The sequence below is a fragment of the Hemicordylus capensis genome, chromosome 2, assembly GCF_027244095.1.
Source record: "Hemicordylus capensis ecotype Gifberg chromosome 2, rHemCap1.1.pri, whole genome shotgun sequence".
NCBI classification, from domain to species: domain Eukaryota; kingdom Metazoa; phylum Chordata; class Lepidosauria; order Squamata; family Cordylidae; genus Hemicordylus; species Hemicordylus capensis.
The window spans coordinates 191,290,198-191,309,223 of NC_069658.1; the positions used below are offsets into that span (position 1 = coordinate 191,290,198).

At 47.2% G+C, this 19,026-nt stretch overlaps 1 protein-coding gene across 1 annotated transcript; it reads right to left on the reverse strand.

The window, feature by feature from the left end:
- Window positions 1–1,870: 1,870 nt before the first annotated feature.
- On the reverse strand, window positions 1,871–18,147 carry LOC128348109 (hepatic lectin-like). Its single transcript, XM_053303675.1, has 6 exons — window positions 17,996–18,147; window positions 14,292–14,387; window positions 9,730–9,804; window positions 8,025–8,176; window positions 6,632–6,741; window positions 1,871–2,372 (listed from the first exon to the last, which is right to left on the reverse strand). Exons 1-6 carry the CDS (start codon window positions 18,036–18,038, stop codon window positions 2,207–2,209), a joined length of 642 nt encoding a protein of 213 aa, XP_053159650.1. The 5' UTR covers window positions 18,039–18,147; the 3' UTR covers window positions 1,871–2,206.
- Between the last annotated feature and the right edge of the window lie 879 nt (window positions 18,148–19,026).

Here is a 19,026-nt window from a genome sequence, read left to right on the forward strand (position 1 = left end):
GGAGTGCAGTGCGGGGTCTTGGGCTGGGGAGCACAGCGCTGGGTCTTGAGTTGGGGAGCGTAGTGTAAGGTCTGGGGTGGCAGCAGGGGAGCGCGGGGCTTTGGGGTTGCAGCAGTGGAGCATGGGCTTTGGTGTTGCAGCAATTGAATTTAAAAATTTATGTGTGATGTTTGTTGTTAGTTGTTGTTTCACACTCTTGTGTGTGGATAAATTGCATTTCTGGGGGGGATGTGAATGTGCGTGACCAAAACTTGTTCTTTGCAAAGCTCTGCGGGTGTTGTAGATGTGTGATGTTGATGTTGTTTTGGAGGGGGAAGAGTGGGTTGGGTGGTAGTGCCCCAATGGGTGCCTGCTACCACCTCGGTTTCAGAGTGATTGGGCAAAGGGCTCAATATTATTTGATTTTTGAAGTGAAGTTTACTCTTTTCCCCCATAGTGAAGAATGGAGGTTTCAGCAGCCCCAGAACTGCACATGTGGGGCACTTGGTTGGCCCAGAGAGAGTGGTGGCATAGTGAACATAGGGTGCCAACCACCCCCATGGCTTGATAACCCATGGTGTACTGGGTTCTGTTGTTTTGGAAGTGTTCTGAGTGTAGATTCTCTGGTTGCATATGAGATTTTCAATGAGAAACCATGAATCCACTCTCATTTGCTACTGCTAATAGCAAAAAGATAAAAATAAAAATCTTAAAGACACATAAACTTCAAAAAAAAAATTTAAATCAACCCTTTGCCCATTTTTTTTTTAAATTGGGGTGGTAGCCTCCACCCATTAGGCACTACCACCCCACCCCACTCTTTTGACCCCATGACCCATTTTTCCGATCCAAATTGATTCGGATTCAGATAAATTTGGATCAAAATCGAATCTGGGCTGATTCAGATGGGTCAGATTCGGACACAAATCGAAACGGGGGTGTTTCGATTTGGGTACAAATCGAATCACAAAAAAAGTTTCGTGCACACCCCTAATGGGGAATGAAACCACATAGAGCTATAAAACGTCTCAAGTCATTGCAGGATAAGATATTCATATGCTTGCAAACAACAAGCCCTCAGTGACTGACAAGAAACTTCCAGACCAAACCACCAAAGATAAAAACATGCTGTTTTCACAGATAGATTCCAGACTTTGCCTGGGGGTGGGGGAGAGGGAGAAGGAGAAACATTGAAACGCTAGAATTAAAATGTGTTATTGTACTGGAAACTGAAGGAAAGCTCTGCCATTGGACAGCATGGGAAATGAGATCTCATAGAGCTAGGAAAAGACTAGAGTCACAGTGAGATAAAACATTAGTAGGCTTGCAGATTTCAAGCTGTTTTACTATTATGTACACACACAGAGAGGTTTTCTTGGCTTTACTGTTGCAGGCAGAGGAAACTTCAAGATCTGGAGGAGCAGCTTAAACCTTCCTCTTTTCTGGATTTCCAGCCATTGGCAGGCATCAGTTGCAAAAGATGAACAGAGTAGAAATCAATAGTTCTTGTTGGTTTAGGCTATGTGTAAACATAAGGGTACTTCCTAATCCAGAAAACAGTTAGGAAGTCACAGTGATGATGTGTACTTTGTGCTTATGGGATTTTGCACAAGTATGGTCTCCTGACACAGATGGCACAGTTTGGCTCTTAGTGTTTATATTAAAAAGCAAGGTCCTAGCCTTTATGAACAAGGAGAATATTTACTTTAAAAAACGACGACTCATGGGTAGCATATGGTGAAATGCAACACCTATTTCCTCCTCTGTGAGTGGGTATTATACCTACTACATGAACATGAAACGTTACTAGGGAATGTTCCATTGCATTTCAAGATAGTTACCTTCACAGGGTTCAACAAATAAAATAGCAAAAACAACAATAGCAACAACAGCATTTTTATAGCATTTTATAGTTTTCAAATCCCTTCTCATACATCATCACGGTAATCCTTTGAACAGCCTTGTAAGGTAGGTCAGTATTACTGTCCCCATATTGCAAGGAAGAGGTGTTTAAGAAAATATATGAGCTATCAGTTTGGTTTAGCTGCAGAATTCCCAAATAATGCAATGGCAGTAATCTGCCATTTTAAAAAATGGTCATATTTTAACATGAGATCTCCATTAGCAAGTTATATTACTCTTTCTGCTTCTGCCACAGGTCAGAGTCTGTAACCACTCACAATAAGCCTTTCACTCCTGGGTGCTTAGGGGTGCTGAGGACAGGTGATCAGGTCCCCTTTTGTGACCCTGCTGGTTTGCTTGGTAAAGGTTTCTCGCAGATAAAGTAGGAATCAGAATTGCAGGTGTAATCATTCCATTCCCCATTGATCCGAACTTGGCCACAGTCTTCATTCTGGTTTTGATAATTATTGGGTTCCCCTTGCTTCCAGTTCCTGTAATCAAAGCCTATTGTTGTTATCATTGTTTAAGAGCAGAGGATTCACTAACTTATTTATGTACCCTTGTGTGCTAGTCTAGGCCACTACTGTATTTCCTAAATTACAGGTAGTTGAATCCATTTTCTTTTCTGAATTAAATCTGGCAGTTCATTTCCCTCTTACATCCAAAAAGAGGTTTACTCTCCAAGGGTTTAAAAGAACTCTTTAGAGGAGTACTGCACACTTAGGTTGGAATCATTATTTTGCCTAGAGCACTGACCCATGCAATGATGCAAAAGGCAGCTTTGTGGGACAGACAATTCTATGGCATCTCTGCATCGGGAATCACTGGATGATCCTATCACACTCCGTGCAGAGACCCTGCAAGCTGGTGAGAAGGAGGGGAGATCAGAGCAGTTAGTCATATAGAAGGCTGCTGCCTCCTCTGTGAGTTGGTAATTACAGATCACAGGGCCTTTTGCTTGTTGAATTGATTTCTCATGGCACACTAGCCAGTGTTCTCGATTGTTTTTTGAACAACAGTGACAGAGCCAGGGAATGGAGGCCTTTATGCTCCCCCAGCCCTGGGGGTTCCGGTGGGCATGTGCCGTGCATGTGACAGTGATCCCCACTTGCTCTTAACATCATGTCCAAGGGGTATGGCCTGAGTTCTTCTGGAGGGTCTGTGTGAACCCCCCAGAGTGCATTCCCAGCAGCTTTTGCTGGCTGGATGCATTTAATTCCCCTTTCCTCCCTTGAGGCAAGACATTACATGCAAGGGACACAACTTGAGACCCCGGAAGGGCCGCACAAGCCCTCCGGGGCTCATTCCTAGCCAGAATTTGCTGGCTGAGTAGACATGTTGCGTCTTCTCTTCCTCGTGGAGAGAATGAATACAATTCACACCCATCTAGCAAACACCTGCTGGGAATGAACTCTGGAGGGCTCTGGTGGACCTTCCGGGGCTCTAGCCATGGGGGAGGGGGACCAATTAGGCAGCTCGCAGGAGCTGGGAGGCTGGGTTCTTTGAACCCACACACTCAATTATATCTCCACCCCCAAATGCAGAGAGATCCTGAATGAAATGAATGGCATTTCATTTCATTTGGGACCCCCGTTCCCTGTTGCGAAGGGGGCGACTTACCAGTGCACCAGAATGTTGTGCTTTTTCTTCTTCTTCTTAAAAAACAACAACATTTAAAGTAAAAAAGGAGTGACAGATTTTGGTAGCTGCTTCCTGGTGTCCATCACCCCTGCCCAGTGGTGCAGCTAGGTAATTTTGGAGCCTAGACCTAGTGGGTTTATGGGGGCCCCCTTGCAAAATAAGCATCCCCCCCCCTCTCTCTCTCTCTCTCTCACACACACACACACACACACACACACACACACACACACACACAGTCAAGCCAGTGGGTTCACAAAACCCCACTGGCATATATTAGTGAATCTGTGCACATGAGAGAGAGAGAGCGCGCGCAAGAGAGAGCGAGAGCTTCCCATTGGTGAGAGCAGGCAGGGAAAGATCCACACACTTCTCAGTCATTCGCTACAAACCCCCAAGTCTGGGCCAGAGTGAATTTGGGAGTTAATTTGGGAGTGAAGACTACACAACCCCCAAATAACCCCCACACACCTTTTGTGATCATTCACCACAAATCCACAGGTCTGGGACAGAGTGCATTTGTGTGTGTGTGTGGGTGTGTGGGTGTGTGTGTGAGAGAGAGAGAGAGCGAGAGAGCGAACCCCAATGGATTCATTCAGCTTCTTGGCCATTCACAAGCTAACTGGGACACACAACACATGTTCCTTGTTCCACAGTTCAAACACACACCTGGATCACAAACCCATCTGGACAAATACTGCATTTGTAAGTGGGGGGTGGGATTAAAACCACAAATGAGCCCCTGGTGGCGCAGTGGTAAAACTGCCGCCCTGTAACCAGAAGGTTACAAGTTTGATCCTGACCAGGGGCTCAAGGTTGACTCAGCCTTCCATCCTTCCGAGGTCGGTAAAATGAGTACCCAGAATGTTGGGGGGCAATATGCTAAATCATTGTAAACCGCTTAGAGAGCTCCGGCTATAGAGCGGTATATAAATGTAAATGCTATTGCTATGCTATTGCTAACAGATGTTCCTTGCTTCACAGTTCTCATGCAGATCTTCGGGATCACAAACCAACTTAAACACAGTGCATTTATTTTAAAAATATTGTTTGTTCAGTTGTTAACAGTTTGTTCCACTTTCACTAAGTGTGCAGTACTCTATGGATAGAGATAACTTTTTCTGACATCTTTACTGCAGTAGGGGAAAATGCATTAAAAATCACAGGGCTGATTCCACATGGGGATTGAATGATGGTCCAAGTGAGGGGGCTTCTGTTCCAGAAGTTTTTGTAATTTTCTGCCATTAAACAAGCCACTTATGGGAATTTTTTGAAGTTAAAACAAATCAAAGAAATATTAAAAACCTATGGATCAACCAATCTGCTTCAGATTGAATGCACAGGGTCCTCTCAACCTGACCTACATCTTTGCCTGATTTCAAAGTCCTATGCCAAGCTAGTCCAGGAGATATAAAGGCTGGACAGAAATGTGGAGTGCTTTACTCTTTTTTTATGAAGGCAAAGGATATATTCCTCCACACGGGGGTGGAATGATGGTCCAAGGGCAGGGGGCTTCAGTTCCAGACGTTATTCTAATGTTCTGCCACGAAACAAGCTACTTGTGGGACTTTTTTGAAATTTAGTTCCCCCTCCCCAAATTATTAAAAATCAATTAATTGAGCAATCTGTTTCAAATTACATATATAGAGCCCTTCCACCCTGCCCAAGATCTATGCCCAATATCAAAGCCCTAGACCAAACCATTCAGGAAATCTACAAATGGGGGGATAACCCACAGAAGCCCCATGGTCTTACACACACCTTTGGGGCTTAATGGAGGATGTCTCAGAGGACAGGCATGCACAGCACACTGAAGAGGAAGTGGCAGCAGAATCAGGGTAGAGGGCATGCACAAGAGGAAGCTGTTCTGTCTGGGCCACTCTCTGCTTTAGGCCAGCACTGGTGGGCTTGTTCTAAGAGGCAGATAGAAACCTCCACAAGCCCTACCCACCCATCAAACAGCTGATCGTCGAGTATGGGGAGAGCAGCAGCAGCCTGCCTCTCTATGCATTGAGAATCTCCACATAGCCAGTGCAAACCTGTCGTTGTGCGGGGCTCAAAGGAGGCATCGTGCAGAGCTCCTGAACACAGCTGTACGAGGAGGAGATTTGCAGTATGGGTGGGCACTGGCAGACCCTGCTGCGGCCCCGGACTTGGGCCTCAAAGTCCTAAAGGCAACCCTGCCCACCAAATACACGGAAAACAGCATGATTCTGAGATATTGTGGGCGTGGGGTGCAAATGATGGCTGCTAGTTAGGTAGCACCATGTTTTTGTGGTGGCTGCCATTTCCCTCCAACAATGCTCTGAAGACACGCTGCTTCTTGGCGATTCTGAGAAAACAATGGTAGCTGCCAAGGAGCAGTGGCCAAGAGGAGTTCTGCCACTTTTTAAGCTGTAAAAAATATTTAGAAGGGTTGGGGGGGGGCTCTCTTCTCTGCCATACTGCAGGTAAGCTTGGTAAAACTTTATGAAAATAACTGGGGTATCAACAAAATATGGCATTAATCATTAAACAAATCCGAGGTTTATGAATGAGTAACTAAATGAATTAGGGCTTTAATGACAAAAACAAATGGCATAATGAAAGGTGGTAGTGGGGAATCCATTTACACTCCTGTTGTCTCATGGCACACCTGTGGTGTGAAGTCTTGGAATTAGTGGTCTAGCTAGTTACAATATCCTCCAATTTATTCTCACCACTTTTGTCTCTAAAGGCATATCGTATGCCCCCCTGAAGTGGATCAACCAGGGTAAAAGAGACTTACATACCCTTAAAAGACTGAAGCTAGGTAGGGACCGATTCATCTGCAGGACTAAAATGGTACATGGGGGGGGGAGCGGGGGGGAGAACAGGGCAGGCTAGGAAATGAGAACTAGAAAATCAGTCCTGGAGAGTGAGAGGGGATGGGATGGAGAAATCAAGACAGAGGCAGGGCCAACCCTGCATACACTGGGGAGGGCTGCTTGCATGGGGATGGGCTCAGTTCAGGAGGATGGGGCAAGTTCAGAAGGAGGGCCTCATTACAAACAGTTTGAGGAAAACGGGTCTTGGCCAGCAAGAGTGGATTACGCCATCCCAGCTGACTACAATGGCATTCCCCAGGGCTAACCTGAAGCCTGTTCTGTAATTACTGCCATCCAGCCACCTCCAATCTCCTTCTTGAACTTCATAGAGTCCAATCCAAAAGCGCTCATTCCTGGTCCGGGTCTGTATGAAATTCTGCAAAGGAAAAATCCGACAAATACTATGAGTGAGAGAATATTGGTTTCCATTGCTACGTGACAAAGGTGCCGGGGATATCCCCTTGACATCATAAAAAACAGAGGAGAGGAAGAAGAGGAAGTTGAGCTTAAAATTCACTGCATATTCCAGAAGCAAAAATTATTGGACTCACAGGGCTATCCAGATCTATTTGAGGGGCTGTTTAGAATGGCTTTCTTTTGAGAGGTATTACTGGGAGGGACATAATTTGGGGCCTACTCCACTATGGTCCAGATCTTGCAGTATCCAGTGCCCTCTGAGACCTGCTGGAACTCTGCTTTGTGACTGTTGTGGCTGCAGGCAGTGGTACAAACAAGATTTTCTGGGTCTGTTTCACTGTGACACCTGCAAGTGAACTACTGGCAAGAAATGCTGTGCTGTGGGCTGCTGTCTCCCCTTTCAGCATGTAAAATTCATTTTTCTGTGCCTCCCATCTTCCTGCCCCAGACCAGTTTCCCAAATTGCACCTGCAAGGCACACAAAGCATGCCAAGCAGCTATTCTCACCCCCTCAGCCTAGATTATTGCCTTCCTGCCTGTCCCCCTTTCTTGGCAGAGCCTGCCTTGCCCGTTCTGGCAGCAGCACAAGCCGCCTTCTTCCTCCTCTTGATGTTGGAGATGTGACTTCTCAAGGATTAGCTCTCTGCACCTATTTATCCTACTACCCACAGGGGGTTTCTTAACCTTGGGCCCCCAGATGTTGTTGGACTACAATACCCAGAATCCCCACCTATAATGGCTTTTGCTTGAGGATTCTGAGAGTTGTAGTCCAACAACATCTGGGGGCCCAAGGTTAAGAAACCCTGCACTAGGGTTTTCGGAGTAGACATAGTGAATAAGGGAATCTCCCTTGATTCTGCTCTGAGCCCACCTGACAAGTTGACTGATATCCTCTGGCTACTTCCTTCCTGTTTCTTCCTTCTCTTTCCCCCAGCACCATGATGTAGCTAGATGCAGGACACAGGCTTTCTATCCTAGCATGCCATTTCTCTAATAAACCTTTTGGACCTTAAGCATCAGTCTCCAGGTACTCTTAATGAGCCGCTCTCTCCGTTCACACACATCGTCTGCAGCATAGAACCCTCCGCTCTGTCACTTGTTCCTCCCGTTCTCATTTTGAAAAGGAGCGAAAGTATACTGGGGCCAAGAGAGCACTCTAGGCCAACGCTCTGAGCCTTCATCACACTCACCCTGCCCTGATGAGATGTTTCCCCAAAGGTGGTAAGTTTCCCATCTTGTTACCTGTTTGGGAAAGCCATCAATGATGACCAGTTGGGACTGAAGGCCTTCGCACTGAGCTTTGGCCTGATGCCAAGAAACTGCCTTCAGGGAGAAGTAGTAGCATTTTCCACGGAAGTACTCCCATTGCCTGGTGTCAGGGCCACATGGGAACACTGGACAGATACAACACAAAGAGAGTCAAACCTTGGTAGTCTGGCTTGGCAGTTTATGAATGAATAACAAAAGAACATAAGAATAGCCCTGCTGGATCGCATCTAGTCAGAGGCGTATCTAGGGAAAATAGCGCCTAGGGCAAACACCGAAATTGCGCCCCCTGTCCAAGCATCTGACACCCATCTTTCAGATAACTTTACCATAATATCAGCTCAAAAATACAAGTCAAGCTCGTTAATCTTTTAAAATTTCAAAAACTATTTAGCAGTGGCCTTAGCCAGACCAAAAAATGCTGGAAAACTACACATTTCAGTACGTGGAAATGTACTACACAAATACTATGTGGAGATGTACTTGGAAAACTAAACAGAAGTGCCTGTCTAATTCTCTACTATGCATTGTAGCATCACCATTACATAAGTTTTAAAAATCAATGGAGAATTTGACTTTTCCCAGATACGCTGTAAAAAGGATATGCAGAGTAAACTGTGTCACTGCTTGGAATATATTCTAGTCTTTCAGAAAGACAGTTAAAATGAGAGAAAGAGAGCAAGAAACTCCCAGTGGACTTAATACTAAGGATTTCACACTGATTCAAAGACAAACTCACCATTAATAGCCATATTAGCAAGACATCACATTTAACTCACTTATCACAAGAAGCAAAGTAAGAGCAAATGAATACAATCCTATCTCTTAAGCGTCAGCTCAGTATTCACAAGCCCTGATTCTCTGTACATAGTGCCAATCTGAATATGTGTACAGTGTCTTATATTGTATTATTATTATTATTATTATTACCCATAGCCCCTTGGGGGGGCTTCCTAAAGGCTGGGTTTTTTTTTTTGCAAAGATTCCCCCTCACCCCGCTGGCCTCTAGGGCCTCGCAGGGACCATTTGAGCATGTGCAGTGGCCGTTTTTAAAAATAACCTTTTTTTTTAAGGCCACTGAAAACAAAATGGCCGCCGCACATGCTCAAATGGCCTCTGAAAAAGCCTGGCATGACCTAGAGCCTCACAGAGGCTATTTGAGCATGCACGGTGGCCATTTTGTTTTTGGCAGCCATTTTTTTAAAAAAAAATAATTTTACAAAATGGCGCCCCCCCTTCAAGTGCCCTGCCTGCCCTACCCCTAGATACACCCCTGCATCTAGTCCAGCATCCTGTTCCCCACAGTGGCCCATAAGATGCCTCTGGGAAACCCACAGGCAAGAGATGAAGGCGTGCTCTCTTTCTTTTGCTGTTGCTCCTCCTGCAACTGATATTCAGAGGCATCTTGCCTCTGAGGCTGGAGGTGGCCTATAGCCATCAAGGCTCGTAGCCATTGATAGATCCACCATGTCTTCCACCTGAAGCAATGCTGCAGGATGATTGTTCCAGTGATCAGAGTTGGTAAATCTGGGTTATATATACAATTGCAAAGGGATTCCAGTGTACATTAGAGTGGTGTCATCTCTTGTTTGAACTTGACTAGCATCAGAGTTCCCAAAAAGGACATGGAACAGAAACTGCCCTATGCAGTGGAGACAGTGAAGGAAATATAAACACTTACAGTGGAAATCATGGCCAGTAGGGTCCTTTGCAAGCTCAGCACGTGCTTTGTTAACATCCGATGAAAGAGTTGCCACTGCAGGTGCAAAAGAGGAGGAAAGGATATATCATGTCAGAGTATTCCATCATCCTGCTCTCCGTTTATAGTTTTGCCACACCACACAAGAATAATTGTTGACAAAAATATCTGAGTGGTGTGTGTGTGTGTGTATGTGTGTGTGTGTGTGTGTGTGTGTATACCAGATGTTTGAGCTGGTAGTCAGAATCTTTGGAGTAAAACTGTGTTTTTAAAAAGTGGACATCAGCTATGTTTTCATGTAGTGCACATGCTTGATCCTGTGGTCCTTACAGGTGCATTAAAGATCCAGGTTGCTGAGCATCCCAGGTGTATGCTTCTTCCATAGCTATATATATCCTCCACAAAGGTTCCATTGAGCCTTGTGTGGCTGGATGGGTGGGTGAGGGTGGCAAAGCAATGTGACCATTCAGCCTTGGCAGCTCTGAGGGTTGCTCTTACTCCCACTGTCTTGCACAGCCCCTTCATCCCACACTAGAAGCAAGAACAGCCTGAGCTCACTGTATCTGCCAGATGCAGGAACAAACAGAAAGCTTTTGCTATTTGCTCTGCTCCTGTTGGAGTCTCTTGGGCTCCACCAATGTACCACCCTGTGGGAGAGAAAAGGCTGGCATTTGTATGAAAGAAAGGCAATGGATAGGGAGATTTCCTGGCCCCTTATGAGATACTGAGCCAGCAAATCGAATCTTTGCGGCAGCCCTATAGCTTCACTTTGTGAGAAGTTGTGTCTGTGAATAAGCTGGGGTGTGCACAAAACCAGTGTGGGTGGTTCAGTTTGAACTCAAACTGACCTTAAATTGGGGTTGGTAGGTTTGGTTTTGGTTTTGCTCTGGACGCTGGTTGGCGGGCAGGAGAGGAGGTGCACAGTGACCACCGCCAGGTCCAGCCAGGCATGGTGGTGGGTTGCCCAGAACTGCATGTGGTCCATCTCTGGGTCTTCCTCCACAGGCTCCTCTAGGTACTGGGCAATGCATTGTGCAACACCCGCGGGGGGCCTGGCAGGCTGAGCCTCCCACACACTGGGCAAAGCGCCAAGGCACATCGCTTAAAACACTGGCCTGGTTTAGTGGGAAGAACTGCCTGCTGCATTGGTGCCGCAGCCTGGGATGCTGCGCTGCTAGACTGGGAAGAGGAAAGGGAAGGGGTGGGAGATGAAGGGCCGCCCGCACTGCTGCTGGGTGTGGCTTGCACACACTCAGGGGTGCACCATCACTGCCCTCATGGTCTCTGGACCTCCTGACCTCCTCCTCTCTAACCCTATTGACCAGGAGGTCCCTCCACCTGGGCAAGTCATCCACACAAACAACATTGCCCTTGATGGCTGGGTCGCAGAAACAAGCCAGTAGGAGTGTGCACGGTTTGGTCCGGGCACAATGTAAAAGACCGCCGGACCGGTTAGGAGGTCCGGTGGTCCGGAGGTTCGGGAGGGCGGGGGCATGTAACTTTAAGGGGGGGGAGTACTCCCCCCACCACCACTCTTCCCCCTCCGGCGCTGGTGCGTTTTAAAATCTTCTTGGGGCGGCAGAGTTCCTCCCTGCCGCCCCTGCTCCCGTCGTCGTCATCCAGAGCCTTCAAAGGAGTAAAGCTAGCGGCGTGCATGCGCCCTGCGCGGCGTGAGCACTCGTCTTTGCCGCTGGCGCGTGTGCACCATGACGTATATGGCGCGTGCGTGCCAGCGGCGGAGACGAGTGCGCGCTCCGCGCAGGGCACATGCATGCCGCTAGCTTTACTCCTTTGAAGGCTTTGGATGACAACGACGGGGGCAGGGAGGAACTCTGCTGTCCCAGGAAGATTTTAAAATACACCAGTGCTGGAGGGGGAAGAGCAGCGGCGGGGGGTGGGGTGGGGTAAGTACTACCACCCCCCCTTAAAGTTACATGCCCCCCAGTGCCGGACCACGCCTCTGTGGTTCCGTGCACATCCCTACAAGCCAGGACATATCCTCTCTGTCACCCAACGTACCAACCAACCTATCAACAACCCCAACCCTCAGCTATTCAGGCAGTGCACATCCTTCTGGCATGGTCAGACAGGTCAGGAGTTCACCCACCAGCTTTTTCAGGAGAATAGCCACGGGCAGGGCCTGGCTCAGAGGAGTGGCATCAGCACTCAAGCTCTTCACAGCAAACAGGAAGGGCTCGAGTGCTAACACCATCTCAGACATGAGCTTCCACTCTGAGTTGGATAGGTCACACACGCCCAAGGGCTTGTTCCTCGCCAGGTTGTCGAGGGCCACCTCCTGCTTCAGCAGACGCTGAAGCAGGAAGTGCAAGCGCCTCCTGCAAGCAGCCTCCTGCAAGCAGCGGCGCAAGCGCCTGGACGTCTCACTCCATTGGAAGTGAGCTGCAATCTTGCAGGCCTTGTCCACAAGTGCAGCCATGATGGCAACAGCACCCTGAAGCAGACAGCCCTGTTCCCTGGTCTCCTTAGCCTCCTTGAGGCCAAGGGCACCCCTGACAGCCAGGCGGAGCGGGTGTGCCATGCAGCAGATGTTCACACACTCCAACACTGACTCTACCACTGCAGTGACATCGGAGCCATTGTCTGTCACAATGAAGCTCCAGGAGAGGTGTGGCAACCCACCTATCCACTCCTCAATTTGGCGGTTGAGTACGGCCGCCACCTCCTCCTTGGTGTGCTTGACATCCAAGGTCTCCATGTGCAAGATGGCCCACCTGAGCCAAAAGGTGGTGTGGGATGCGCTGGAACCAGAGGCAGCACCGGAGGTCCCCTCTCTCTCTGGGCCCCACCAGTGAGCAGTTAGGGCCAGGAAAGCCCTATTTTATTTTTTAAAAATTTAATGGGGTGGGGGGGAATCTAAAAAAAACCCTATCCAAAAAAACCTTAATTAAGCAAAACCTACACACCCTCACCACCACCACCACCACCACAATACAATGGGGGGCAACCAAAGGGGACCTGCAAAAAGAGAAAACCTGGTTGTTTTTTAAAGCACAGACCCTATTTAATAAAAACTAAGGAGAAAGGGAGTACCAAAAAGCAATCACTTACCCCTCACGGTCCTGAAGTCTTCTGCCCCAGATGCTGCACACACACACAGGCCGGGGGTGGGGGGGGTGGGGGAAGCCTGACCAGTTCAGCACAATCACCCAGGGTGAGTGGGGGAGAGCAGCTGGGCAGCTGTGGGCTACCCACCCACCCAAACAAATTAAAATAAATACTGAGTAAAATAAAATAAAGCGCTGGCGGGCGGGAATATGGAAAACTGCTAGGGAAAAGGTGAGAGAGAGAAAGAGGAGGGAGCCTAGGCTGTGGGACAGGCAGAGGCAGCTGTGGCCACTGCTGGAGTAAGCAATAGGGTTGGAGAGGGGGGATCACCTGCTCCAGATAAAAGCAGCACACACCCCCACCCCCACCCCAACACACATCCAAAATAGAATGAAAGGGACTGAGGCTGGGGACAGAGTCAACCCAGCCCAGAAAAACAAAAGCGGTCAGTCAGTCAGCAAAAAAGGAAGAGGGGATTTAAAAATGGGCCAGAAGCCCATTGGGCACTGCAGGGGCGGGGGGAATCCAAAAGGGAAAGCACTTAGCAGCCACACACAGCCAGGAAAATTACTTTTAGAAAGAAGGGGATTTGCGGGGTGGAAAGCAAAAAACAAACAAACCAACAACAAGCAATCAGGACAGACCTCTCCAGCACAGCAGAGAGACCAGACCAGAGAGCCAGACTAGAGCCAGAGCCTAGAGCCAGAGCCAGAAAAGCAGCAGCAGCAGCAGCAGCTACAGCTCTCTCTCTCTCACCTCAGCAAAGAGAGATTTTGCAAGCCCAGGGGCTGCCTTTAAATAGAAGTTGAATCTCCCTCCTTTTGAAGCCCCCCCTCCCTCCAGCCCAGTTCTCCAGGACTAGCACCACTGCGAAGCCTACCAGAGGGCCAGACACATCTGGCCAATCAAGGAAGCAGGAGCTCGGCAAATCACAGCAAGTGACAGAACAGTCACAAAATGGCCACCAGCACCTAAAATGGAGGACCAAGACTATGAGCCTCTTCAAACAGGTTCAAATAGAGCCAGGCTTTGTTTGGTTCTAACTTGGACTGGCATTGCCAATTCAATGCCCTGCTTGGTCCGGGTTAGAACCTTCGAACTGAACCGGTTCAAATTTGAACCTATTTGCACCTCCCTAGAATAAACAAGCAAGTAATATTGGACCATGGCATGCTGATATAGCATGCAAGTTAAATTTCATTTTTAGAGTCATAGTAGATATTCCAAGAGCCTCTTGGAGCTGCATAGGTCCCACTTCCCCAAACCTGCTCAGCACCTAAATGTGAAAACAAAGGCACCCTTGAGACTGATGAACATATCCTGGGAATCTTGTGGTGGTTTTATTCCCCACCCCATTCTTCTAGACAGGGAAGGTGATTAACCACACGAAACCAATGCCAACATACTTTTCATATTGTTCGATTAAATGTTCACTTTTTCCAGATACAAGGTTTTAGTCATTAAAGGGGGAAACATACCTTTGGAGAGGGCCACCACAAAGCCAATGAGAATCAGCAAGTAAGAGACACCCAGCAGTACATAGATGATGAAGAAGGGTCTCTGAAGAGTTCTTTCTTTAAATGAAAGAAGGAAATGAAATGGTGGAAACTTAATTAGTCTTCCATGGTCTCACTTTGTTTCCCTCACCTCTATCCAGTACTCTCTTGCCAAAACCATTCACCTCTCACATCACACTGATCTCATGATTCCCGTCTTTAAATCCCTACATTGAATTCCTGCCTGGTCCCAGATTTTGCACAAAATTTTCATCCTCACGTTCTAGACCCATTGTTCTCTCTCCACCCTTATATTTTGACCCATCTCTGGGTCCTTTATCAGAAGAGAGTTGGTCTTGTGATAGCAAGCATGAATTGTCCCCATCATCATCATCATCATCATTATTAATTACATTTATATCCCGCTGTTCCTCTGAGGAGCTCAGAGCGGTGTACATGGATATTGTTATCCTCAAACAACAACCCTGTGAGGTAAGTTAGGAAGAAAAAAGTCTGCCCTGGCTTGCATTTGAATGGGAGACTACATGTGAGCTCTGTAAAATATTCCCCTTAGGGGATGGGGCCGCTCTGGGATGAGCACCTGCCTGCTTGCACGAAGAAGGTTCCAAGTTCCCTCCCTGGCATCTCCAAGATATGGCTGAGAGCGACTCCTGCCTGTAACCTTGGAGAAGCCGCTGCCAGTCTGACTGTGGAGAGTTGCTGCCAGTCGAAGTAAACACGGGGCTAGATGGACCAATGGCCCGACTCATTAAAAGCCATCTTCCTATGTTCCTATCGGTAAAGCTTCTTTATAGTTAAAAATAAAATAAAATAGTACAGTTAGAAACTTTGACAATTGAAAAGGTCTATAATGCATTGTGCTTATGTCTCTAGCACTGATTCCAATAGCTCAGAGAATAAAGCTGTCAGCAGCAGATTGCTCATGGTCCATTCTCAGTTGGGTTGCAAAATTCTGTGCAGCTCTCCTGGCTGTGATTTTAACAGACTTGAAGAGAACATTTTGGCAGGCACAACCTACCCTACCCTCCTTCCCTTGCAGTGCTGCTGCAGCCATGTTCTCTTCTACCTTCTGCATGTACTTGGAGATACTTCAGGGAAGGCCAAGGTTTGGGATTCACCTGTAGTAGACCCACATTTTTGCTGAAATGAGGAACTTGACCTCTTAGGTCAAAGGATTACCCCTCAACGCATTTTGCATTCACAACACTCCCACCGATACTGGTAATAGTTAAATGTTCCTAACATCCTGCCCTTTCCTTCTAATTTGCATTAAGGTAAAATGAAGATATGAAATACGTCTAGCCATTTCAGATTAATGGTGAAAACGTGTTTCTGCTAAAAATGTTGACATTAGGACAAAGTGTATTTGCATTTCAGTGTAAATATTCTAAGAATATTGACAGGAAACCATTGGGAGAGGCTCTCCAGAAATTTGAAGTGCCATGTCATCAACAAACAGATGATGCCTGATGCTATGAGGTTGTGCACACTGCCTCACACTGCCACTCAGGAGGGCTAGGGGGAAGGCAGGAGCTCAAGTACCTTCCCTGGCAGATGAGCAGCAGCCATCTTTGCCTCCGCCGCACCGCACACCCTCAGGAGCAGCGTCATAGCAGAGGCCAAACCTAGGACTGGGCGGAGGAAGTCTCCCGCATCCCAGAGTTCCTCATGTTCTCATTAAAGCAGCTGCTGTACTTGGCATGGCCACTCCTCCCACCCGGCTCACTGCTCATAATTGCGGCAGGCCAAGGGGAAGCCTGCTATGCAGACAATCACCTATGCAGACAATCACCCAGACAATCACCTGCCCAAGTAGAATGAACTCTGGTCCCTTCTACCTTGGTAAAATTCTGGGTAGAAGAACAGGGCTCCCCTCAATTGGAGCGGCCTGGGGCAGAGGGCTCCTGGTGCTCCAGTTTACCCCAGGCATCTTCTGTCACGAGAATAACCTTTATATCTCCCTTCCATCAAAATCTAGGGAGGCAGTGAAGGCCTTGGGGTCTGTATTGCTGCCTGGAGTCTGAGATAGGATGGATATGAGCTAACAAACTGAGACCGTCCAGATAAGATGGGACTGCTTTGGTCAGTGAAAAGATGATTTGGGGTTGCAAATACAGCCTCTTTGGATGGGGCAGCAGTTCCTCACAAAAACCAGATTTGCAGCTTATGGGTGTTCCTGGATGGGCAAATGTCAGCTGTGGCCAGGGGTGCTTTGGCTGGCTGTTTGGGACAGCGGCAGATGTTTCTGGAGAAGGCAGTTCACATGCCTTGGTCACATTCCAGTTAGACTACTGGAACATCCTATACCTGGGGCTGCCTTTGAAGAGTGTTTGGGAGCTGTCAGGCTGCGGACAGAAGCCTGCTATGGAGCATGCAACTCTAGTGTTGTCTGATATACACTGACTTCAGATTTGTTTCTGAATTCCATTCTATGTGCTGGTTTCTTAGTTTGCTTTAATGTGTATCCCATTTAATGTATATCCCATATTAGTTTGCCATATTATATCCCATATTAGTATCCCATATTAATGTATATCCCACTCTTCAGGTTAAAAACCTCTCTGGTGGCTACCATAGGAATCCCAACTCTGACTGAAGCTATTCCTAGAGCTTTCCCCCCAATATTTTTCATAACACGAAGCCATTAAAATATCCAGGATAGTCACCTGGAGACTGATGCTAGTTCTCAGAGACTTCAGTCCAGTCCTGGAGGTTTGGAACCCCGGCCTTTAAAGCCCTAAGATTTGGGGGTCCATCCTAGCTGAAGCCAACCATCTGCTCCTGTGTGATCTTGCATGTCCCTGGAGGCCAATGGAAAAGCCATGCCCCATGACCTTCCTCTGCCTAAATTACAGTTGATGGGCATGACAGGACCAGGCCTTTTCAGCCGTGGCACTCAGCCTTTGGAATTCCCTCCTTCAGCAGCAGGCCCACCTTGACTCTTCCCTCTTGGGAAGATTGGTGAAGACTGCCTTGTTTAGGTGGGCCTGGAGGGGATTGAATCCCGCCATCCGCTTGATGCAGGAAAACCAAAGCTAGAGCACCCCCAATAAGTAGCTATCCTGCCTCAGCTTGAAGATCTTCAGTGAGGACTTAGGGTTAGAGAGCCCATCACTCTCTTAGGTAATTGGTTCTATTCTCAAACTGCTTTTACTTTTAACAAGTTTCTCCTTATGTTCAGCTGAAATCTACCCTCCTGTAACTTAGGCCCATTAGATCTAGTCCTGCCTTCTGGGGCAGCAGAGAACAAACCATTGCCCATTTCTATTGACTGTTGAGTTGCTTTCAGAATAATGTATTATTGTCTAGAGCTGGGCTGTGTAGACTCTGGCGGTACAATGCTTGTAAGTCCCAGGTTAGGCAGTTGTAGGTTGCTAAGCCTGGTCAGTGGCTTTAGATCAGTCTTCAACTAATAGCAGCCTACCTTGAAGGAGTGGCATTGCTCCTAGACTAGGATTAGAGCAATCTAAGGAATCTCAGGAAAGCATAGAGTAACACTCATTTTGACACATCTATATAATAGCCTTTCAGGCATTTGAATTGTGCTACCATGTCTTCCCCTCACTTGTCCTTCCTCTGGACTAAATATACCCAGCTTCTTCAATTGTGGCATAGTTCACCTTTGGCTGACATCAAACATCAAGAATGAGAAAAATCATCTTTACCTTTAAAACTTTTGAACTGATCTGTAAACTTGTCTTCATCCATCCTGAAATGCTGTAGGTGGGAAGAAGCTGCCCTTTGTGGTAGTTTTGAAATGCTTTTTGAAATAGGGACTTTGCCGTTTCAGAAGTTGTTCCACATAAAAAGTTAATTTATAACTCGGGAGGGACCAGATCTCATCCCTGCTCTTTTTACCCTCAGACTACTTCTTTCTGGAATATGGCCACCCCTGAAAGCTCATCCATTGGGCCAGGGGCGTAGCTAGGGGAGACGGGGCCCGTGTTCACCCCTCTCTCTGGTGGCCCCCAGAGTGAGGGAGACAATGAAGAAAATAGGGAGTGGTGGAGTTGGGAGGGCCCTCAGGAGCTGAGGGACAGGTTCTTTGAACCCTTTTGCTCAATTATAACTATACCCCTGCATTGGATACAAATCCAAAAAAATTGATGCATGATTTCTCCTTTGGTGAATCAGTAGTAGAAACTTTAAAATACATGAGATTAATGAAAGTAGTGTAATCAGGAACTCATTAATTATTGGAAAGTCCCTGTTCCTTGTTAATTTGTTTTGGAAGGTGGAGTACTTTGGAAAGTGGACTTCTGAAGATAGTGGTTGGGCAGGTTGGAAACAGTTTGGGGGGCAGGTTGGGTTGATCCCAGTGATTGGGAATAGGCCGTCCTCCAGATACCCCGATCCCAAACCATTTAGGGCTTTGTAGGGTTCGACTAGCACTTTGAAATGTGCCTGGAAACAAATTCAGTATTAGCAAGTTATTGTCAGATGGCTTCGGTTGCCCCATTTCCACAGTGGTGAGAAATTCTAGGGGTTTGCAGCATGCCTTGGATTCTGATTTCCTTTGGAAGGAGAGTCACTGAAGTCTTATGGTGTCTTCATAACATTTGGTTTATTTACAGCAAAATACAGGTTAAGCATTGAATCAAATTTTCAAAACATCCTTCACACTCAGTAACAGGGTACCTTGGAGAGGGAAACCACCCAGAAACGTAAATGTTGGGTGGTATAAAAATATGTAAAA